The following is a 21,801-nucleotide window of genomic DNA, read 5'->3' as shown; positions in this document are numbered from 1 at the left end:
TTCGAGTCTGTAGGTGAGTTTTGAGATATGCAACGATTCCAGAGGTATCCAGTAGTGATGTGTACGCTGGTTCAATACTGAAAGTTTGCAGGATATTCCACCCGCATCAATGGAAAGATCACAGCAATGAGGCACAATTGTGTTAGCAGGCAGACTACGTATGTGGAATTTGGCGCCATTTTATTTCCCACAAAGGAACACCGGGTTTGTGGTTCTACGACGTCCTTTGGGCTGGTGAGTGTTGCACAGCTTGCCACGCACCCGGAGATCTGGTCGTCCAATGCAGCCGGATTTTTCCCACATAAGAGTGGATGAAACGCTACCTTTTGGGACGAGGACAACATCGAATGGTCATCCGAGCATACTGCGCGGCGACGAAGCATCTCCCTCATTGGAGAATTTGACCAGGATGTGCAGGACTGAGCCAGCGAGGCGAGTGCTCACCGCATCGCGAGAACGCTTCGAAGAGGACGGAGACTCAAGCCACGGGCGGTAGCCGGCATAAAGGATGCTGATTCATGGACATAGGCATTGACGTAGACGAGCAGAGCACCCGGTGTGACTGATCAGTAGGTTCCGATCAGGGTCCTGCCAATGGGTACAAGCCCCACCTCGGGAATTGAAAGCTTGAGACATGGGAATCGAGGAGATTGCAGCTCCTGGTCAAAAGAAATACAAGCTGTGATGAAAGCAGGAGGGAAATGGCCTTCGTAAGTACTCATCTCACCATCCCAATCATTTTTCGATGGGCGGACTCAGCCGAACTGTGTGAGACACTTGATGTCCTAAGTCGACCGGAAGAAAGAGCAGACCAATTGGAGTTTCCACGCAAAAATGCATGTGTGTGCTCTCCAGTTCCGTTGTGGGACGCAGCCTCCGTGCTTCGTGGGTGTACGACAGCCTAGTCCCCAGGAGGATTAGTGTGAGTTGTCTGTGCGTGGGCGTTTCCCGCCCGCAGTGACGAAAACCACAGAGAAGCCGCCCGCGTATACATCAACGCACACGGCGGCCGTGCCCCACAGTATTCGCATAACCACCATTCCCACGCCAACACGCACCCAGGCCTATTGGCATGGCTGATACCTCCGCCGCGGCAACGGCAACGGGAGCCGTCCCTGCAGAATCCCCTGCGCAAAAGCAAGCACGCCTTAGGAGGGAGCGACGAGCGGCCAAGCTGCAAGATGGCGAGAATCGGCTGCAAGCCATCACCGCGCTCCAGGGTGGTACGCACAGAGATGTGAAGAAAGATCTACCAGGTATGCTGCATTGCTTTTGCTCTGTTTCTTTCGTTCTGTGCACGCAAGCAAGCCTGCAAGCTGCTGACGGCCGCCCAGCTAAACCCTCTCCCTCTGCGTCTCCGAAGCCCGGACTCTCGGGGACAGCCACACCTGACCCCGCCGAAATTGACATCTCGGAGCACCACTACACCCCCGCCGCACAAGCCCGCCTGCCCTCGCCCTTTGCCTTCGATGATGGCGCGTCTCCCCAATTCGGTGCGGGGCAGGGTCCACCTGGGCAGGATGACATGATGGCAATGCTGCAGCAGATGATGGGCGGTGGAGGGCCAGGAGGTATGCCAGGGGCACCAGGACAGTCAGGCGATCTCCCACCGGGTCTTGCGAATCTTATGTCCGCCATGGGGGGCGGAGGAGCTGCACCCGAGCCGTCCCCAGAGCAGTCGTCTGCATGGCTATGGAGGCTAGTCCACGCCCTCTTTTCCTTCGGCCTCGCGGTGTACATTGTACTCCGTACGCCTTTCACCGGCTCAAAACTCTCCCGCGAGTTCCACGGCGATAACGACGACTGGGCGAGCGACACCTCGGCGGCCGAGACCTTTGCGCATTTCTTCTACCTGTTCGCTACCTTCGAAGTCGTCCTCCAGACCTCGCGCTACTACATCGAGCGCGGTCGGTTGCAAGGAAGCGGTATCCTCAGCACCATCGGCGGACTGCTCCCAGAGCCATACGCAGGATACGTGAGGGTCATCGGACGGTACAGCGTGATATACAGCACGGTGGTGAGCGACGCCATGGTCGTGGTCTTCGTGCTAGGTGCGGCCTCATGGTGGAAGGGCGGTGCGGCGGCATGACGTACTGAGTTACCTGCCGTCTCTGCTCCGACGAGGTTGATGGGACAGTACAACGATAGACGACAATAACGACACCCGCGCGACGATATCTCGTACGCGATTGCACGAGCAATGTTCCACTTTCTTCCCTTGTTGCACATGTACAATATATGACGCGCATATAGCGGCGGGTAGCAACGGGCATACCCTCAAAGCTAGCTACCACGCGTGCGGGAGACTGCAGTCATACCTTTTGTAACCTACCAGGCACCTAGGCGGTTGCAGCAGTGCAGCCATCGGTGAAGAACGCAGCGCGCGGAGAAGCGCGCGAGAGAGCTGGCGGCGAACCGCAGTTGTGTGCCACAGCCTGATCGGTCAAGACCTAGACTCCCCAGCTCTGCATATAGTCGACTCCTTTGGCAAAGGTACTCCGTTAAGCGCAACGCTCTTTACTGATTCGGGTCCAATGCGCTTGCAGTATTGATGTTTTCTAAATGCTGTAGTAGTTTAGGATGGGTGTATGGCAGCCCATATCCTGCCCGGTACCTATAATACACGTGATATCTCTTCACTCAGTACACTCTATCATACACCCACCTCTCCAGTCTCGCATTTCAGTCCATCTCCCAATAGCCCAGCTTTTCCCTCCACAAACGAGCATAGCCATCACCCCCTGCTCTATTCCTGCGCCGAAATTTCTCCCCTTGCCAGCTTCAACAGCTCCTCCTCCCTCCTCACCTTCATCAGCTTCTCCCTCACCTCCACGCGATCCACCTCCGCTCTCTCCTTGAATTCCTCGATCTCCGCCATCTCGGCCGCTTCCTCCGGCGGCGTGCGCAAGACCACTGCACCCGTCTTTTCCACGAGCGCTTCGAGGATTTCGGACTCGTGCAGGTCTTTGATTTCGATTGTGTGCGTGGGGGTGTCGTTTAGCGCCTCAGGAGCGGTGGTTGTGGAAGGGGGAGGCGTGGTGGAGGTCTGGGGCGTGGGAGTGGACGTGTAGATGTTGAGGTAGGCGGGGCCGGCGGGGTCGGCGTGGCGGATCACGCTGATGGGAAGCGTGGGGTTGCGGTATTTTATTCGAGGGAGAATGTCGTGCCAGAAGTGTCTGGTTTCGCGGCTCAGTTAGCTTGTCCGCATCCCGCTTCAAAGCCTGACAATTCGGCGGTGCTCGAGTGAGTCCTGCAGACGCCTCCAAACAGCGTGCGAGCCTGTGCTGAGGTGTGCGAGGAAGAAGGGGGGCCACATACCGAGCTCCTCTGTGTTGTGACCCTATGAGTTTCTTATGGAACTCCACGCTGATCTTCGTCACCTCCTTGGGCAATTGTATCGCGCCGGGGCCGTTGCGAATCCATAGGAGCTATAATGGATCAGTCAGCGCTACTGAGAGTCTCGTGCTGCGTACAGCGAGCCGGGTGTCTGAGGACGGGGCATGTCGTTGCGAATGTCTTTTACCTTCTGTGATGGGCGTTAGCTTTCTGACCATACAAGTGACCTGGGGGAGAATGGATGCATACTTCGCGCAGCTTGCGCATCCGCTTTAGCATGTTAACCATGGTGTATGTGCTGAAATAGAGTGTGGATGTCGCCTGCGTGATGCGTCGCGACTGGTGATTTTGGATTTTGGACCGGGGTTTAGCCGAAAACGCGCGTCTGATTGGTTGGATCGCGCTGCGACTCTCAAGTCGACCAAGTCACTTTCAGAGGAAGATAATACAGAATCATGAGTGAACGCCGAAATGACTGGTATATTGATAGATGTCCGATAACCGACCCATTTGCGCGGCGGTGCAGCACGCTTCATTTGTACCCAAAACCCTCTGCATCCTTACCAACACGCCTCCTGGCGTGCTAATTACAAGTTACTACCAAGAACCAGGCCCTAGCGAATCCAAATCTACATGCACAAATCGAAGCGGACCATGTTTACACCAAAGTGTAGTGAGAATCCATAAAGCGATGAATCTGTTGGGGCAAGGCATTTGCACAAGACTACCTAGTCTACTGCGCGGGAGCAGGGCGAGCACCTGCCGGCGCAGCACCCTGAGGACCAGCACGACGACCCCTAGTATTATGTCAGAATGCGAAAATGAGATGTATCGCGAAACGGTGAACTCACATGAAAGAGCGGCTGATGAACGAGATCAGGATCATGGGCAACCAGGATGGCATCTTAGAAAAGCCCCAGAAGACGTATGCGAGAGGAATGGCCAGGCCGTACTTCTGGAGCTCGCCATCGAAGGGGTGGAAGTAGCCCTCGTACGGAGCAGTCTTCTCGTATTCGCCATCCACGAAAAGCTTCTTAAAGGTCTCGGTTGTTGTGGAGGTGCGGTTCAGGGGAAGGAAGCGAACGGTGGTCGCGGGAGCGGACTGATCGGCCAGGGGCTTGGGAATCTGGAAGTAGTACAGAGACGGCGGGCCGACGGACCACGAGTTACAGAGGAGCTGCTCCTTATCACAGTCGACGATGGCAAACTTGGGCGCGTTGGGCCTCGCGGCGAGGAGCGGGAGAGAGGCCTGTAATTGTGTCAGTGTCTTGTTCCATGACTCCTTGCGACGCGCGAATTTGCAGAATGCCATGCCAAATCGCGAAAGAGATAGAGACGTACGTTCCAGGCCTTGGTGGTGTTGCCGCACAGTCCGAAGCAAGTCGTGTTTCCACCAGTGATGTAAACCAGCCAGTCCTGTGTTGCCGGTGTGCTCACGGTGGGGTCGACCGTCAACACATCCTTCCAGTTCTCCAGAGTCAGCTCATGTTGGATAGATTCGGCAACCTTCCCAGATGCAGCCTTGACCGGGTTTGAAGGGGCAGCGGGCACTGCTGACGAGATGGCGGCAGTTGCTTGGTTGAGGAATCCCTTCAACTTGTCGAGCAGCGGAATCTGGTCCTGTGCAACGGCCGAGGCCGCGAAGGCGAAGAAAAGCGCGGATGACGGGCGCATTGTCGCGATGTGTGAGGGTGAAGGAGGACAAGCAGGCTTCGCTGGGATGATGCAGTTGCTGCAGTTGAGTGGACAGGGTCTGGCCTAACCGTTCACGCAATTATTTGTGGGTCCGGAGGGCGGCGCGGTGGGGTTCGTGGTCTGAGCGACAGTTGCATCCACGTGTCGCGATCAACAATCAACTGCGTTCTGGCTGACAGGTGCGCTTTGTGGTGTGGAAGGGCGAAGCAGAGACGGAAAAGGAGTTTATGGGGGGTGGCAAGGCAGCAGCGCCGTTGTTGTTTATCTCATGTGGGCTTGGCAAGAACCCCATGTTGTGTCTCGAGCTCTACACATTAGCGCCCCCTTACCATTGGCTGGTGCGCCTAATGACATTCACGCGTTTGCTCAACCGGTCGTTGAATCGTGACTGCCGTTTCCTGCCCTGCCGCGCCTTGCCTACAAAATGTGTCGAACCACTACTCAACATCAGCTTGGTGCCAATCCTCCCCACGAGCCTTGAGCCTTCAACATACGTCCAGCATCCATTACCGCGTCCATGAACGCGCTTGTTGGCGCATCGGCCAGTCCATTCACTGCAAAGCGACGAGGTATGCTCACATTGGTACTGCACGCTTGCTCACTGGTTCGCGCAGACGCGATCGCTCCTGCCGCAACAACGTCACTCATCCGTGCTATAGCCTCACCGAACAAAACATCAAGCGCCGCTACAACTGTCATCGCTACTGCCCCTACCACCACTGGCTTCTTAGATCCCATCAGCATCGATCTTCCAGTCTGTGGTGATGGTGCGAATCCTTTCTATCAGCCAGCCAACCAGTCTACGTTGTATGTCGACAAGACGTATTACATGGCCGGGAATCCCAAGTTCTTTTCCCAGATGGACTCTACGGTTCAGGTCAAATGCAGTGGGTAGATGATTCAGCCGCGGTGGCCTAGTCATCAGAACAGAACAGGTCTAAAACGGCTGGAGCAATGTAGTTGTCACCTTGAGCAAGGAGCTGCTTCGAGGTAAGTCAGCGGTGTGCCAACTTCACCCATGCTAGGGTTAACATTGGAAAAAGGCTACGACATGTACAATTTAACATTTTGTATACTGAAACTCAGGGAAGGTCAGCCAGCTGCACCAGCGCACGTTTTTGACAGTTCCCAAATCATGCTTCAGCATGAGCTCCACATCACCTTCCACCAGGCCTTAAGCACTCTATCGACAAAGCTGGGTTCTTCATCGGCCTACCTCTCAGTCTGGGTTTCATAGCTGAATCGCGGCTGAGTTGCTCACTGGAATGCGTGGGCAGCGATTCATCGGTCGTGTTAACGTTGGGGGTTGTCGCAACCGTGGATACGGCGAGAGTAAGAGTAGGCGCCAACGCCTGGGCATTGCAAAGAGGTGGAGGGTTGGTATGTGGGATGAAATCGAGCTGGAACCGCGGACCTCGCATCAAGATCCTGCACGCGGTCATAGCACCCAGTCGTAGCAGGGTCGGCAGCTGTGGCAGCTTGGTCGATGACGAGGACTTGCCTGCACCACGACCTTTTCAGTTCAGCGACGAAGCGCGAGAACGAAGCATAGACCAGGAGCGTGGTCAACCGGGCCCATATTAGATGTGCATGATGATACACGGCATGGCTTATGGTAATGGAACAAACTTTCAAGATTTTCGCACCGGTTTCAAGAAATGATGATGTATCTCACGTCGGACAGACTTCTCAGCTTTGTCATATACGTCGTCTATGCATCGGACGCTGCGCTGAAACGAGACGGGCATTACATCCTATCCCATGCCCAAACATCCCTCTACGGCGCTTCGGCCCGCACTAGATGTCTTTAGCCCTGCTGACGTGGGGGTGTAGGTTGCAAGTCCTCAACTCAAATACCGGCATCGTCGTACAACATTAATGATGCCCATCGATCCCAGTTCGCTCGGTTCCCGGTAACGACCCAATCAGTGACCGCATCCTTCTCTGAGGCCAACGACGCTAAATCAACCCGTCTCCTCAATCCAATCGCAAGCACAAGCCTATACGAGCGTTCGGGTGCATTATTTTCGCCTACATCGTCCTTTGGTTCCACATACGTCCTTGGGCGGCCCGCTCCACACCGCTTTCCCTGGCCTCGCCTCGGAACATGTCTTCGGGCGCTGTGTCACCTCCCAACCATGCGCGTAGGTGGAGAAGGCCGGATGTCGCCTCAGATACTCCCTAATGCCAACAACTTGCGACCATTCGCCTCCTGTTCGAGCGGAAGGACCGGTGCACTGGATTATGGGTCGATCGCATTCGCGGGGAATGCACGTCAAAGCACTGTCACACAGCATTGAGGACACAAGAAGGTTCATAGGTTTACTGGTCATCGAGACCAAGACGGCAATATTAGGCTACATTTCTCTTTTGGAACTCACTCTCGCATTCGTGACCCAAGTTTCCTTGTTGATACCGGCTGGTGTACGTATGCACCGAAGTGTGACACGTCCCGCGATGAAAATGAACCTTAGAGGTGTGGTGGTAGGCAGGACCACTATGCCGCCGTCCCTATGCATCATCTAGAAGACCCCTAGTCACCGACATTCTGCGAGAAGATGGGGCCTACCTTGACGCGCCTCCTGCCAATTCGATATCCAACACGTCGACGGAAGAGAACCCATTTAAGCCCCCCCCCTTCCCCTTCTCTCCTTGGTTGGACTTCCACCCGAAGAGTTTATGTGCAAATGGGAAGCCGAGGCTGAGCTCGCGCACGAAGTACAAAAGAATTCTCACCTTTGGCGGCGCCTGACGTGACAACTCTTACATGGTCTCATCCGAAGTACTGTGAATACGCACGCGAGCCACCAAGTCACGTGCGCTCAACGTCACTGGCCCTGGTGGCCTCTACTTCATCATCTACAGGCCATGATCTTCATATCCGGACGGCATTAGGACAAACTATACTCCAGCTACTATACCCAACACCATCCCGTCGCGTGCGTGAATTCTCGCCAAGCCCCGTAGATGAAAGCGCAGCTGTAAGTGGTGGAGAAAACATTGCGCTCGATCAACACCAGAATCGTGAATCTCCGTCGCGGACTTCCAGCAGAAGTACTTGTCATATGCAGAGCGTGGTATATAGCATGACCGAACGAATGGAGGAAAGACGGTGGAAACCACTTGCGCTTTGTTTCGTGGACTCAGATCCTGAATCATAGCAACCATGTTGGCCAAAGCACTCATCACTCTCACTCTCGCAGCCCTATCCACCGCCCACGCTGTAATCAAAACGCCAACACCGCGTACCGCTGGCCCCACGCACACATCCCTCTGCGGCAGCCCCGTCGCTTCCAAACTCGCCTCCGACCCTGCCGGCCCGATCGAAAGCGCTGTCGCAAAGGCAGATGCGAGCTACAAGTGCGATGCGTATTTGTGCCGCGGATATCAATGGGGTGATAATACGGGCAGGGCGCAGAGCTACGTAGCTGGGCAGGTAGTGCCGTTCTATGTGGACCTCGTGGCGGCGCATAAGCCAGGGTGGGCTGTGAGTTAATCCTCGGGTTTGTTTAGAGGTATAGAGGAAGGGGCTGATGAAAAATAGAATGTCTCGGTGATCGATTTGCAGACGAATAAGGCGGTTGGGACGCCGCTGAAGACTTGGAGCGTGTGGCCGGATGATGTTAGTGGGGGAGGAGATGATGGTGAGTCTGCTTCCGCCCCTTAGCTTGGTGATAGGGTTCGAGGTTGCTGATTGATAGTGGTAGTTGACTTCAATGTCACAATTCCGGGGACGCTGGGCTCGGCGTGCAATGTCGGGGGGAAGTGTGCGCTGCAGTGGTATTGGTGGAGTAGCAGTAACAAGCAGACATATGAGGGTTGTGTGGACTTTTATGTCAAATGATTGGAGGAACCTTGTAGAGAGAGTCACGGGTTAGACGTTCACGAGTATATTCTGTATGCCATAGCAGAGCTGAGCTGAGTTGATGCAGCTTGACTGGTGTATATAGTACGTCAGCGTCTGTGTAGCACCACATAAAGTCATCAAAGCTGACATATTTGAAGGCTAGTAGGCTGTTTACATGAGTAGAAATGCACAATCAACTAACCTCCATAATTTCTACCTCCTTCCCCAGCGCCGTCAAGTAACTTTAAAGTGCACGATATGCTATTAGCAGCATGATGGAGCCAGGCCACATAGTACACAAAGATACGCACGCTGGCAGTCCTACAGATGACATGACGTCCCATAACTATGTACACCGGCCTTACGAGGTGTATATGATGCATCTAGTCAAACCATACAATATAAGCGGGAATCATCCCATAGATAACTATGCAATTTATTCAAAAGTGGCTGAAGTCTCCCCACAATCATAGAGTGATTCTTGTGAAGGGCGCACGTCTGGGTAGGTTTGCTCTGAGAAGACAGAATCTATAATAATACACGGTCATGATATGATAACGTTACAGGCGATTGAACCTCGATGAAATCACTCAGGTAGTTGGGCCATGTGGACTCGATCGATCTTAGAATTTCCGCTTCTATATGTTCGAATACCATGGCAACATGGCATAGACAGAAACTTTCTTCGTCCATGTGGAGAAATCGAATGGCAAGTTCCTCTCTTGAGATACTATAGTCCATGGCCATCTCATGACCGTTGCTTGATACTGATAGCAGCGAGAAAATGTCATCTCGACGTTCTGTGCACAATTTCGCGCGACAATCCCATAAGCGTTCCAAAGATGAAAACAAAGTCGTGTAAGGTTGCGCGCCTCGAATTTTAGGATATAACCCCTGGGAGAGATCCGAGACCAGTTGAGGGTCCCTCGTGCTAAGAAATGCTTTTGAATCCATGAGTAGCTCCCAGATGCTGTACTCATGGTGGACGGATAAGAAGAAGTGTTCAGATGTGTCAATCAAGAAGTCATTTAATTGACACCTTGCTCGGATGCAAGAAAACAAAGACTGCCAGCGCACAAGATTTCCTGCGTTGTCCAAGCACGGGTCCAATACGGATTGCTCAGGAATTGCCTGACGATCAATGAATGCATTCCCGAGAGTATACGTAGACTTGATGAGGTGTTGCTCTTCCGTAGTTTCTGGCTTTGGCCATGGTGTACCACGATCTGAAGAGATGCTCAAGACCCTGATCCGTTCCCATCCTTACCAACACGACTTCTGCGGTGCAGTAGATGTCACCGAACAGTCGAAGTTGATGCCCTTTCTCTTCTGGGTTTTCTTGATCGATATATAGGGCGTTGATCTAGATGGACTGCATCATGTGTTCAAACTGAAAACTTGGCATGCCAGAAGAGCTGTCCTCCTCCAGAAGGTGATAGTTATTGCACCGAGCGCTTGTAGAACTCGCAATCTTCAGGAACTCATACAGGTTGTCGCGCACTTGTAAATTTTGACCGTTGATGAATATATAATGATGCGGCTGTTCTGGGCCCTAGACGTATGAGAGACATGCGTAATTCTCATCGAGCGTTGCCTGTCTCATTGTGCATCGAATGGGCTCGTACAGAGAACGTCTTGGATAGATTTCTAACAGTCTTATTGACTTTTCATGAAGATCGAGAGGACTGTATTGGAAGTCGGCCGGTTTTCCGTTTCCAGGCTGGCGACTTCGAACCATGTTGCGGATGCAACGCGACGAAGGTTATTGTCGTATGATTATCCAATGAGGACGCTAATGCTGACATGGGTATCCTAGGAATAGATATCGATGAGAGAACTTTTCGGTCTGCAGATGTTGGTCAAAGGGCTTTGGTGTGAGGCAACGATATCATACAAGGCTGTGCAAGCTGCATATCTCATTGGACTGAGCCAAAGCGGCTCCGCGGGACTACTTATAGTATATTGTCATGAGCTGTTGATCACTGGTAAGTGGAACAGAAACTACATTTGAAATCTGATGCGAATTACGAAGTTTTGAAAGGATGCGTTTCGCTCAACATGCTTATTACAGCTATGGATCCAGCTTGCTGTCTACGTCACGTGAATCTAGGCTCGAACGCGGATTATCGTCTTTGCCAGGAGCTGTAGGCAACAACAACAAAAGCTCAGTTTCAGGTGAGCTCAATGATCGGTCGCTCCGCCCCAGAAAAGCCAACATAATCGTCCTTCATGCGGCCACATCCTATACGCCTGAATATTCGTGTGTCCTTGCTCAGAGCCATCTCAGCTTCCTCCAAAACCAAAAACGTTGATACCATTTCCCCATCCTCTTCCATAAATGCGAGCTGAAGGCACCAGTACTCGCGTTTTTCGTCGTATTCAACATCTTCTGGGAGCATCTCATCCAACCGAACCACATAATAGTCAGTATCCGGGCTATCTTCTCCCTCCTTGCCGAACAGTCGTCTTCGCATGCAATCCCACTGGAACCTGTGCTTTTTAAGCGGCCCCTGGAGTACTAGCTTCGTTGAAGCTATCTTCGAGAACAGAGGGATCGATTCCCACAGCACTTCGACCTCTTTCACCTGCGTTGTGGCGGTACTTTCCGCTGCTGAGGAAAAGTACACGATCCCACCAGGATACTTGTCAACATGCAGATTCAGCCAGCTCCAGGAGGGCACACCCGCAAGCTCGGATGTCTCTGTAGGGTACGACGAAAATGAGCGGTAAATCTGCCTCGTTCTCCACGCCAGATCCTGTACTAGCGTCTCCTTCCACAGACCCAGCAGGAAGGTATGTTTCGTTCGCTCCGCAAAGTGCCGCACAACCCCATGCAGCGCTGGTAGTCGATCGCTCTGCTTCGTGAACTGGCGCTGGCTGAAATCACTCACCCACGCATTCCAGTCATATTGATTGCTTCTTAGACTATACCGTTCTCCAGGAATGTTCAACGCGACGGTATGATCGATGTAACCGTCTTCAGAGTAGACTTTCTCGGTGCACTGCCAATACATCTGTCTCCGCCCGCAATATAACACGCGCGGCGCTAGTGTCAGCTCCTGGAACACCCACCCGCGCATATTCAGTGGAGACGAATACACCTCGACCGGATCCGCAGGCGTCGTCCGCACTCTTACTCTCCTACCGCCCATGTTCGGTCCGCTGAGAGACATGGCACCCCAGCCCATCTCCAAGCCACAACCATCGTGGCAGTTTCGACCATCGATGGCGGCAATGTTAAGGTAGCTGCCACAATACACTTCCGCCATACGCATGGCTTCATGTTGCCAGTCTTGCGCGTCATCTTGGATAATGCAGAGGGAGTCGATCCAGATGTACCGCAGGCCAAGGGCGCGCGTGATTTTCATGGCGTCGTTGAAAGTTCGGGGGATGCGGCGTTTGGTGCGGCTATAGAGCGGGAAGATGCTCGTCATGTGGACTTGCAGGTTGGTCTTGAGTGTGCGCACGGGTTGTATGTCGCCCCAGCGGTGACTGAGCGTAGTGTACTCTACGTTTTGCGGGTCAAGTGTGCTGGTGGTTATCAAGTGGGGATCGAAAGAGCCTGTATGTGAGTTTGCGAAAAGATCGATCAGGCGCGTGGGCAGAGAACCCCTGTCCGAAATGCGTTTGTTGCATTGTTCATGCTGCGACCCGCAAGCTTGAAGCCATTCGTTGACAACGGGCATGCGAATCCCGAGCTGAAGCGGCACTCGATCAGACCACATGGCTCGTTGCGGAACAGAACCTGATTATCCTGTCAGTATCAAAATATCCGCAGCTCTTCCATCACACGTACCTGTTCCATCTTCCGTCATTACCAGGAACCGAAATTTCGGATCGTCAAGGCATCCCCCCATATATAAAGTAAATTCATGGATCCCAGCATTCGCAATCGCCTCCTTATTACAGAACGGCAGCGTGTACCCTCCACCCCCAAGCTCGTATCCACTCAATGTCATGGTTCGATCATGAGGATACCGTTGAGGAAATGATTCAAGGTGTTCCTCAGTGCCTTCGATCAGACTCCAGCACAGACCGCACGTTTCGGCAGACTTCTTCATGTTCCAAAATGACTCATAGTGGTCGGGGATTTTATATGAATTGCTCTCTGTGTTGTTGTTCAAGACCTGGAGGAGCAGGGTTTCGCAGTAAGAGCATACCGAACTACCGGGCTTCGCGTATTTGTCAACGAAGGGATCATTTGACTCGGATTCTGAGAGAGAGTCTCCAGGCTCGGAATCACTATTCTCGGAGTCGTTATAATCCAGATCGTACACTGCGCTACCGTCATCTTCGCCTACCTCAGATCCCCCAGAACCTCCAGATAGCCTCTCAGAGCCATTATGGGCGATATGATTGTCGTTGGTTTTGAAGATTTTACTATCCTCCTCATCGCCGGCTTCAGATCGCTGAGACTCATTTGCGAGGTCTTCCTGGACATTGCTTCTGACATCAGAAGTTGTCATGTCTTTGATCTCAGTGTCTGGTGCAACCTTTGGGAACTGTTCGATCGTAGCAGCCATGCTGCGCGAATCAGGGTACAAGCGATTTTGAGTGGAGAGAGGGAAGACGTTCAGCTGCGGTCGTGCTCTCGCAAGGTTACGAATGACCTCGTATATATCATCCACTCTAGTCTGAATGCGGTAAAGGGTGATAGACGCTGCCTCGTATTTCGCCGCCACTTTTCGCATCCAGTCGCTATCGATCGATTGATGGCCTAGTTCTCTCCAGTTCGCATGATAGGATGTCTTTTCTTCCACCATTCGGGTTTCCATATATTCTTGGCATGCTCATGCTGCCATGGCTGCCCCAGTTTTTGTCACACATCCAGGCCAGAGGGTAGGTTGCGTACACCCCAAATGCCACTTCCCTGCCGCCTCAGAGTCCTTGACTCACTGTACGTTTCATTTTGCGGGGGCGCTCCTTCCTCCAGCACGCCCAGTTGCCGCTTGAAAGTAGAGAGAGCTAGCTTTGGGATTGACTCGATAGAGAACTGTCTGATGGCTTCTTTGCTCTACATACTTGAAGACCATTCGGCTCCCTGTGCCAGACTGGGGATATACGGCTCCATTACGACACCAGTCAACTTATTCTTTTACATTGCATTCAGGCCTTCCAGCAGGCTATACTGTTCAGAAACTTCGAGAGTTTGGGGACTACGGCTGTCTTCTTCCCACCACCATCTATCAGCTGTATCAGCTTCTTGACAATCGAAGTCGGGTTCGGTAAAGATTTGAGGGCAAGTCTGACTTCTGAGGTCAGAACAGGATTGGCATGAGGATCCGCGCCAAATTCTATACAAAACACTGCAATTTTCGCCCAATGGTCGCAACGAAGGCTTTTGTTGTTTGTGTGCCTGTTAGAATCCCCTAAATCCAGTAACTTTCGGAGCCCCTTTGTGAGAAAGTCATTCTTGTGTGCCAACAGCGAGGGCGGATCCAGAATTTCAGAGTGCATGTACTGGACTACTGATATGCTGGGTATGTCAAGAACTTCTCGCTCACAGAATCCGGGGAATATTTGCGGCTCTTGGGTTATCACATCCCAGATAGATTCTGCTCCAGTCCCGGCCATCTTGGCTTTCGTCTTATCGTTGAAATTGAACGGAAAGAAGGCCACTGTTGATGGTCCAGAAACGCCGCGGTGAAAGATTGTGCTTCCGTGCGGGATCCCTGCCGAGTCCAGAGGCCGATGTAGCTCTATCTGCTTGGTAAGAGTTCCGATAGCTTCTCGAAATACGGTTAGGGCCAAGACACCCCCAGTGGCAGAATTACCAGCCCAATCAATGGCATCCAGGAAATAACGTTCAAGATCTTGGTGATCAGGTCCATAGACAGCTGTCGAAGGTCTCCAAAACTTCATCAGAAATATGCAGGATCCAGCAAGAGTCAATTGCAGGTCGGTATCTCGAATTGATGGCTTCATTCGAGTGAAAATTTCCGGCGAGCGTAGAAAGTCCCTTGCGGTCCGATGTAAGTAAGAAACCTTTCTATTCCCAGAACGTCCTAGGATGTCAGAAAGCGGCGCCTCGATCTCAAATAGGCCTTTCCATCGACTATTTAGACGTTTGTTGATTGCTTCGTATCTATCACTGTATTCTTGTGCTGAGAGAGGCGTAATTTTCGCAGCTTGCGCGGATTTTATAAGTTGAGTCCCATCCATGTCTTGGTCGGCGTAGTACAGTCCCATTGCGGTTAACGATCCTTCAGCAGCTTCTACCAGATGAAATATCTGATAAGCGTGTTTGGTGTACACTGGATCAATGGAGTCAAAGATCTTCAAGTAGAACAGTTGCAGATCATCTGGTATCTCATCCAATCGCCCTTGTAGATCAGAGATGCGATCGCCGTTGGTGAAACCAATTAGAAGTGACTTCACAGTCAAGAACACCCAAAGAAACACGCCGGAGGCTTTGGTGGCGATATTTTCTATTAAACTGGTTGCAAAAGCTGGCTCGCGTCTTGCTAAACCTTGAAAACCGGAATGACCGTGGAGGTGGCTTGTAACGTAACTGCGGATATCGAAAAAGGTAAGATGCTGCAGCCTCAAGCTTGGCAGAGTGAGGAAGGCTTCTTCAAAGACCTCCCAGGGACGGCTCGAAAGACATGCCTTAACATTCGGTGATTTTGCAGCCTTACGAAAGAGGATTGCGAGAGCCTCGAGGTCTCCATCAAACTCGTCTAGTCCATCAACAAAGAAGCAGATTTTGAAATGGTTCTCGGTTGCGCATGCAACAAGGCGATCAAACGCGATCATGAGGTCCGTCAGCAGCCACGCAGAGTCCTTGAACCTTAACGTCTGAAATGCTGTCCATAAATCTGGTAGCACTTTAGGGATCATGTCTGGTCGCTTTGTTAGCGCCTCGTGAAGAATGCTCCTCAGTAATCCTTCTTGAGACATTTGAATTTGACTTCCGGAATTCCAGAAATAGAACCGAGTGGTAAGGAGAGGAAGTGGACCGGCCCAGCTCCGCAAAAACTCATCGCAGTGGCGATCATGGACAATGTACTTCATTAGAGTCGATTTACCAGAGCCAGCCTTGCCCGTGATCCAATAAACATGTTGGCTGTCTTGCTTCAGCCAATCCTGGAAGTTAGTAAAAGGCTTTGCGGGATCTCGTGGTGGCTCAAACACCCATCTGAATGTCTCAGCATGAGCTTCTGCTATCTTGTATTCGCGGTCGTATTGATGGTTGAAGCGCAACCGCCCCAAAACATGGTCTCGCAACGCCCCATCGGTAAGTGCCAACAACCGGGCGCCGAATGCGTAGTCCAGATTCTCTGTCCGCAGTTCTTGCACTTCGCGAATGATAGCATCTTTGAAAACGCGTAAATCTCTCCTCTGGGTACCGTGAGGAGCTTCGGTAATCATATCAATTTTTTCTCTCCTAGGATTCAGTAAAGAGCCTCGTACAAGGACTAGCGCAAACCCACTTTAAACAAACGAGGAGTGCTGTTTGGACTCTTGATTCACACCCCTTGAGACGCTCATGCAAAGCATTTATCTCTGCAGCACTCCAGACAGTCCGGAAAGCTTGGAGAGCTGACCCCCATCCGCGTCTTCGGTTCGGATACTTTAGCTTCACATTCTCCAAAGCTGCAAGTAGTTGCCGGGCGACCACGTCGCAGTCGGGAAGTAGTCTCGCAAGTTCCTTGTCTGTCTCGGGCACGGCGTCTGGGTCAGCATTGAGGTTCCGCTTGGCTGCCATCAGCTGCAAGCGTCGATAGCGACTTCGTATTGTCTCAGCGACTGCCTCTAAGTCCACGTTGTGGGCTGTGGCACCTTCCACGGATTGGTATATGTCCTGAGCCGTCCCTACGAGTGTTGCTGCGAGCTGTACAAACTGCAAGATATTGGCCCCAAGCCCTACTGCGGTAAGTGGATCCATTGCGGACAGGACGATGTGAAGTGTGCCTTCTAGGTGGGCTCAACTCTCAGAAGTGGGTTGGACTCTTAGGGGTGGGCTGGACTCTTGGAGGTTTATGAGGCTGAGACGACGAGGCTGGCTTGGGCGCAGCTTCCCTCTCGCGGACCAATCAACGAAGCGCCCCATCCCCGCGCCTGCATTGTATAGCCACAGCTTCGTATTCGATGGGGAGGGAGGCGCCTCCTGCGCGCACCTTACTAGGGGTTGGCCGCTTCGACCAGCCTCGGAGGACACCATGCTCTAGGCACCCGACTCTTTGTACTCGAAACAGTTCGGCCAACTTGATTAGCCATTCCGACCAGATTTTTGGGACGTCAAGATCTGTAACGAAATCAGAGTCAGACGATTCCGCAAGGTTCGGCAGCACAGCACATGAGCAAGGCCTCTTGCGCAATTTGTCCTGATCGACCCAACAGACCTGCCGTATTTTAGCCATAACAGTAGGGCTCTGCTACCTTTGGGGTGACTACTCTATTGAACTTGTTGACCAAATCCGAATTCGTATACTCGCATTTGGCTCCCCTACTCTCGCGCAACATGCATTCCCGAGCCCTCCTCACACCCTCTTCTTATCTGGCCCCACTGTCCCTCTCAGCCTCCCCAACTGGAACTTGGACTTAAAGTACCAGTCAAGCACACCCCGGGGCAGGTACGTCCACCCGAACCACACAACCCAGCTCATCTTCCCCTCCCATACCCACCTTTTCGTAACTAACCCAAGCCAGCTCTCCCCGCCAATGACATGCCTTACGCAACTCCTCGCATACTGCTGCGTATCCATGCCCATCTGCTGGCTGAGCGTCAACCTCTTCTCGTACTGATCTGCGATAGGTACGTAGTAGCTGCCCTTCGGCAACTCCCGATGCGTCCGCGCAATATTCGACTTCACGCCGCCCGTCACGATCGTGATGACGCGCACGCCCAGCGGTGCGAGCTCCACGCGCAGTGTGTCTGAGTACGCGTGTAATGCCGCCTTGGACGCTGCGTACACGCTAGCGAAGACGTAGGGCATTACGCCCGCCAGGCTGCCCGTCTGTACGATGGTGCCCTTGGCTTCGATAAGCATCGGTGTGAATATTTGGCAAAGTCTCATGACAGAGAACACGTTCGCATCGAAAGTCTCCTGCACTTCGCGCATGTCGATGTCCGTTGCGGCCACGGTGTAGTTACGTCCCGCGTTGTTGTAGAGGACGTGGAGCCGTCCGCCGGTAATATCGGCGACACGGTCGCGTAGATTCGATATGGAGTCATCGCCGGGGAGCTCGAGAGGGAGGTAGGTTATCTGGTCGTTCGGGGGCGTGTATTTGGCGGGGTTGCGGACGGTAGCGAGGACGTGGAAGCCTGTGGATGGTGAGTGCGGAGCAGAAGGAATTGAGAGGACAGCCTGACCTTTGGCGGCAAATTCGAGCGCGAGGTAGTGGCCTATGCCTCCAGGCGTGCAGCTGGAGTCGTTAGGGGGCTTTTGGAAGCGGTTTGGCTTTTTTGTAGGCGTCGCATTAGGTGGTTGTAATGGCGTACCCTGTGATAAGCGCGTAGCGTTTTCTCTGCCCCGCCATTCTTTCCAATGCTGAATCTTCTACTGCGGGCGAACTATCTTCAAAGTAAAGCTCAAAGTGAGGCCCCAGAAGAATTGCTGTTGAGCTTGCCTGCGTGGATCAGTAGTGCATCGTTGAGCGAGCCGAGGCATCTGGAAGCTATGACCATGTCGCATATTCCTTCGTTTCGCGCTCCTTGTGCTACCCCGCATTCATTGCCTGGGTCCAATCGCGATGCACGTGGGAGCTGAAAACAAAATCATGCCACCAAAACGTTTGAAGCGATGACTAAACGTCAAAGAAAAATTGCGATCAATCGCCGACTACGCTGGTCAATAGTTGCCGAGCTGAGATGACTTGAGGTTGGTATATAGGCAGCGTGGAGGCTTGTAGTGGGCTCTCTTATAGGGAATACCGCCCGCTTTGCTCCCGCCAGCTCCGATCAATCTAGTACTCGTGTCTTGTTGAATCGAAATATTCAAGTATCACTGTAGAACCTTTTCGATTCCATTACAATGCCTTCGCCAGTATGGATCCAAAAGCTTCTGCCTTTCCCGCGGTTGTTATGGCCGTCGCTTCTGCTTGGGATGGGCATCTATCGTACGGACGCACATCGATCTATTATCATAGAAAGACTACGCTGACAATACAAGACTTCGTTATGACTATCCTGGAAGCACTGTTCCTTGACCGACAGCCAGCCAAAGTCTTCAACCTCACCTACGTACGATACAAAGCCTTCGCCCGTATGTGGAAGAAGAATGGCGCCGCCATGTCTCAGGAGATGCCTGGTCCTCTTGACGCCCTTGTCGGTAAATGCCGTGGCTTAATTCTCGATGTCGGGCCAGGGTCAGGGGAGCTACTGAAGCGGTTCAATCCGGAGGGCATCACGGCCATCTATGGTGCTGAACCTGCTGGAGATTTACACGAGGGCTTACTGAAGAATGCGCGGACGGCTGGGTTTGGTGAAAAGTATCACGCACTGCTGTGCGGGGGTGAGCCGGAGAGTTTGATTCCTGCTTTGCATAAGAGTGGACTTTTGGGTTCGAGCGGAGAGGGAGCAATAGCTGAAGATGGGGTATTCGACGAGATTTGTTGTCTCAGGGTACTGTGCGGGGTGCCTCGTCCAAGAGAAACGATCAAAGGACTCTATACGTTGTTGAAGCCTGGAGGAAGGATGGTCATATGCGAGCATGTCGTCAATCCGTGGCGAACTGAGGGCAGCATGGCGGCGAGAGTGATGCAGTTTGTATATGCAGCCATGGGCTGGTCTTTCTTTCTGGGCGGATGCGAGATGCAGCGGGACACGCGTGAGTATCTGCAAGACGCTGGGGAGTGGGAGACGTTCCAATTGCAGTACGTGCAGCCGAAGAATGTGGTTCCATACGTTGTAGGAGAGTTGATAAAGAAGAGATAAAATGGGCCATCACAAGGCCTATGAACTTTGCCTAAGGTAGAGATTCACTGAGAGCGATGATTAGTATCCCGATGACGGACGCTCCTGGTTTAGGTGGACTGGCAGCGGGAGTAGCTCAATGAAGCTTAGCGTGTTATTCCGATTAGTAGCGATAAGTCGATGACGTCTGACCCTACTCACTTCTATTCAAGGGTGGAATTGCTTGTATACCTCTGGATTGGCACTTACACCACGTTTTTACAGCATATCCCATCATGACCTACAATCGCGTAGGAGTGGTGACAGGCGCCAATAAGGCATGTGCAACCCCGCGAAACGTAGATGCTGCGACTAACGCGACCTAGGGAATCGGGCTTGCCATTGGTATGCACCCCTCACGCCCCGTTACGCTGTCCCTTCTGATCTAGAACAGTCCGACAGCTAGCGCTGCAGTACCCCAAGTCACCCCTCAACAGTGGCTCCTTCCTGATATACCTCACTGCTCGCGATCGGGGCCGAGGCGAAGCCGCTTTAGAGGACCTTCGCAATGATGCCCAGCTCAAGCAAGCACAGGCTTTGAAGAGTGATAGCGGCCAAACTGAGATTCAGTATCATCAGTTAGATATAACCGACCAGAAGAGTCTGGAAACTTTTGCAGCTCACATCAAGCAAATGCACGGGGATGGCATCGACTTCATCATCAACAACGCTGGAATCGCCATGAATGGCTTTAGTACGTCTCTTTTTTGATCATGTGTGTTGAGAAAGTTGCTGAGAAGGTAGATGCCGAGCTCGCGAAAATCACCTTGGGCTGTAACTACTACAACACCATGGAAGTGTGCCATACATTTGTGCCGCTTCTCAAGCCACAAGGAAGAATTGTCAATCTGGCGAGCATGGCTGGCCATCTCAGCAAGTATTCTGACGACGTCCGGAAGCGATTCCTCGCGGCCAAGACAGAGGGCGATATCAGTGGCATCATGAAGGACTTCATATCAGCTGTGGAAGCTGGTAACGAGAAGGAGGCGGGGTATCCAAGCGCCGCATACGCTGTTTCGAAGGCTGGGTTGATTGGCGCCTCCAAGGCGCTTTCTCGAGCTGAACAGGAAAAGGGTAGTAAGATCCTAGTGAACGCCTGCTGCCCAGGCTACGTGAACACCGACATGTACGATCCTCCCCGGTACAATTCCGCTATGTCTTAGACACAAGACGACTTGTACATTGACCCAATTTTATGACTTCGCTGACCATGTACCCGCGAATATAGGACCAAGGGCAATGGAACCAAATCGCCTGATGAGGGCGCTCAGACCCCGGTGCTACTCGCATTGGCTGACATCAAGGGGGCGACAGGAGAATTCTGGCAAAATGAGAAACCTATTGAGTGGTAGGTATGTAGGAAACAATATCACAAACAGCAGTGTTCGATATGCCTGTATATGAACCTGCCTTATTCATCAACTTCTTCATCGCCTGTTGCCTACCTAATGGAGTACGCCCGAATCATGATTGGACCCTGTTGCTACTGGGTCACCAACTGCATGAAGTTTACAAAATGGTCTCATCCTCATTCGGCCGAACCATTCCAGGTTGCCCGAGCGTAATCCCTCATCTTGTTGAGGCCTTCGATTTACATTAATGTTGCCCAGGAAAGTTCACAGCTACATCACATATAGTATCTGCAATCAATAACATCTACCGTGAGCAGCCGATACTCCGCGAAATGTCGGTACAGGCGCTCACGTAGCGAATATCGCATTTATGTGCAGTCGGTCATCTGCTACTGACCCAGAAGCGATACCCTTCGGATCAAAGTAATTGAGACGTACCGGCTCCTTTTACGTTGCCCACTATCTGCGTCTATCGATGACACGCCGCATGGGGATCTGCCGGACGACGTCGTGGACCAAGGTTGTAACCTCCTTGCCTATAAAGCATCTCTCCCGCATGTTGTCCTAGTGCGGCCGTGCTTCTCGAAGAATCCTCCACCTAGCGGAGAAGAGTCACATAAGTATGTGCCGGATAGGATGTGGGAGGAGAGAGAGGAGTTGAGGGAGTCATTCCA

General features: G+C 52.4%; 12 protein-coding genes across 12 annotated transcripts; 5 read left to right on the top strand and 7 right to left on the bottom strand.

Moving 5' to 3' along the window:
* Window positions 1-1,072: 1,072 nt before the first annotated feature.
* CC84DRAFT_1177359 (uncharacterized protein) lies at window positions 1,073-2,089 on the top strand (the record flags this gene model as incomplete). Its single annotated transcript, XM_018180280.1, has 2 exons — window positions 1,073-1,256; window positions 1,335-2,089. The coding sequence occupies 2 exons, from the start codon at window positions 1,073-1,075 to the stop codon at window positions 2,087-2,089; spliced, it is 939 nt and encodes a 312-aa protein (XP_018035656.1).
* A 442-nt stretch (window positions 2,090-2,531) lies between these two features.
* Window positions 2,532-3,651, bottom strand: CC84DRAFT_1165584 (uncharacterized protein). The gene is made up of 3 exons (XM_018178752.1): window positions 3,586-3,651; window positions 3,319-3,428; window positions 2,532-3,176 (listed from the first exon to the last, which is right to left on the bottom strand). Exons 1-3 carry the CDS (start codon window positions 3,622-3,624, stop codon window positions 2,747-2,749), a joined length of 579 nt encoding a protein of 192 aa, XP_018035655.1. The 5' UTR covers window positions 3,625-3,651; the 3' UTR covers window positions 2,532-2,746.
* A 532-nt stretch (window positions 3,652-4,183) lies between these two features.
* CC84DRAFT_1092905 (uncharacterized protein) lies at window positions 4,184-5,010 on the bottom strand (the record flags this gene model as incomplete). Its single annotated transcript, XM_018174491.1, has 2 exons — window positions 4,184-4,585; window positions 4,678-5,010. The coding sequence occupies 2 exons, from the start codon at window positions 5,008-5,010 to the stop codon at window positions 4,184-4,186; spliced, it is 735 nt and encodes a 244-aa protein (XP_018035654.1).
* A 411-nt stretch (window positions 5,011-5,421) lies between these two features.
* On the top strand, window positions 5,422-6,225 carry CC84DRAFT_1165582 (uncharacterized protein). Its single transcript, XM_018178751.1, has 3 exons — window positions 5,422-5,600; window positions 5,691-6,021; window positions 6,075-6,225. The coding sequence occupies exons 1-2, from the start codon at window positions 5,549-5,551 to the stop codon at window positions 5,924-5,926; spliced, it is 288 nt and encodes a 95-aa protein (XP_018035653.1). The 5' UTR covers window positions 5,422-5,548; the 3' UTR covers window positions 5,927-6,021; window positions 6,075-6,225.
* Window positions 6,226-8,197: 1,972 nt separating this feature from the next.
* CC84DRAFT_1218647 (uncharacterized protein) lies at window positions 8,198-8,875 on the top strand (the record flags this gene model as incomplete). The annotated part of the gene is made up of 3 exons (XM_018183020.1): window positions 8,198-8,518; window positions 8,576-8,675; window positions 8,739-8,875. The coding sequence occupies 3 exons, from the start codon at window positions 8,198-8,200 to the stop codon at window positions 8,873-8,875; spliced, it is 558 nt and encodes a 185-aa protein (XP_018035652.1).
* Window positions 8,876-9,308: 433 nt separating this feature from the next.
* Window positions 9,309-9,925, bottom strand: CC84DRAFT_834252 (uncharacterized protein). The gene has a single exon (XM_018187586.1). The coding sequence runs from the start codon at window positions 9,830-9,832 to the stop codon at window positions 9,407-9,409; it is 426 nt and encodes a 141-aa protein (XP_018035651.1). The 5' UTR covers window positions 9,833-9,925; the 3' UTR covers window positions 9,309-9,406.
* A 968-nt stretch (window positions 9,926-10,893) lies between these two features.
* On the bottom strand, window positions 10,894-12,958 carry CC84DRAFT_1248166 (HET-domain-containing protein). Its single transcript, XM_018184252.1, has 2 exons — window positions 12,675-12,958; window positions 10,894-12,623 (listed from the first exon to the last, which is right to left on the bottom strand). Exons 1-2 carry the CDS (start codon window positions 12,937-12,939, stop codon window positions 11,050-11,052), a joined length of 1,839 nt encoding a protein of 612 aa, XP_018035650.1. The 5' UTR covers window positions 12,940-12,958; the 3' UTR covers window positions 10,894-11,049.
* Window positions 12,959-13,930: 972 nt separating this feature from the next.
* On the bottom strand, window positions 13,931-14,556 carry CC84DRAFT_1165578 (uncharacterized protein). Its single transcript, XM_018178750.1, has one exon. The coding sequence runs from the start codon at window positions 14,450-14,452 to the stop codon at window positions 13,985-13,987; it is 468 nt and encodes a 155-aa protein (XP_018035649.1). The 5' UTR covers window positions 14,453-14,556; the 3' UTR covers window positions 13,931-13,984.
* Window positions 14,557-14,734: 178 nt separating this feature from the next.
* CC84DRAFT_1248156 (uncharacterized protein) lies at window positions 14,735-16,867 on the bottom strand (the record flags this gene model as incomplete). The annotated part of the gene is made up of 2 exons (XM_018184251.1): window positions 16,312-16,867; window positions 14,735-16,262 (listed from the first exon to the last, which is right to left on the bottom strand). Coding segments are annotated over exons 1-2 (1,983 nt in total), but the record flags the coding sequence as incomplete, so codon positions are not given.
* Window positions 16,868-17,285: 418 nt separating this feature from the next.
* CC84DRAFT_834181 (NAD(P)-binding protein) lies at window positions 17,286-18,615 on the bottom strand. The gene is made up of 3 exons (XM_018187585.1): window positions 18,324-18,615; window positions 18,195-18,247; window positions 17,286-18,146 (listed from the first exon to the last, which is right to left on the bottom strand). Exons 1-3 carry the CDS (start codon window positions 18,359-18,361, stop codon window positions 17,362-17,364), a joined length of 876 nt encoding a protein of 291 aa, XP_018035647.1. The 5' UTR covers window positions 18,362-18,615; the 3' UTR covers window positions 17,286-17,361.
* A 70-nt stretch (window positions 18,616-18,685) lies between these two features.
* Window positions 18,686-19,797, top strand: CC84DRAFT_1122408 (uncharacterized protein). Its single transcript, XM_018175635.1, has 2 exons — window positions 18,686-18,940; window positions 18,994-19,797. The coding sequence occupies exons 1-2, from the start codon at window positions 18,856-18,858 to the stop codon at window positions 19,755-19,757; spliced, it is 849 nt and encodes a 282-aa protein (XP_018035646.1). The 5' UTR covers window positions 18,686-18,855; the 3' UTR covers window positions 19,758-19,797.
* A 149-nt stretch (window positions 19,798-19,946) lies between these two features.
* Window positions 19,947-21,178, top strand: CC84DRAFT_1165575 (carbonyl reductase). The gene is made up of 5 exons (XM_018178749.1): window positions 19,947-20,053; window positions 20,102-20,120; window positions 20,170-20,469; window positions 20,520-20,901; window positions 21,004-21,178. Exons 1-5 carry the CDS (start codon window positions 20,012-20,014, stop codon window positions 21,125-21,127), a joined length of 867 nt encoding a protein of 288 aa, XP_018035645.1. The 5' UTR covers window positions 19,947-20,011; the 3' UTR covers window positions 21,128-21,178.
* Window positions 21,179-21,801: the final 623 nt, after the last annotated feature.

The sequence above is a fragment of the Paraphaeosphaeria sporulosa genome, assembly GCF_001642045.1.
Source record: "Paraphaeosphaeria sporulosa strain AP3s5-JAC2a unplaced genomic scaffold CC84scaffold_6, whole genome shotgun sequence".
In the NCBI taxonomy this organism is placed as follows: domain Eukaryota; kingdom Fungi; phylum Ascomycota; class Dothideomycetes; order Pleosporales; family Didymosphaeriaceae; genus Paraphaeosphaeria; species Paraphaeosphaeria sporulosa.
This window is presented reverse-complemented; position numbering and strand designations above follow the sequence as displayed.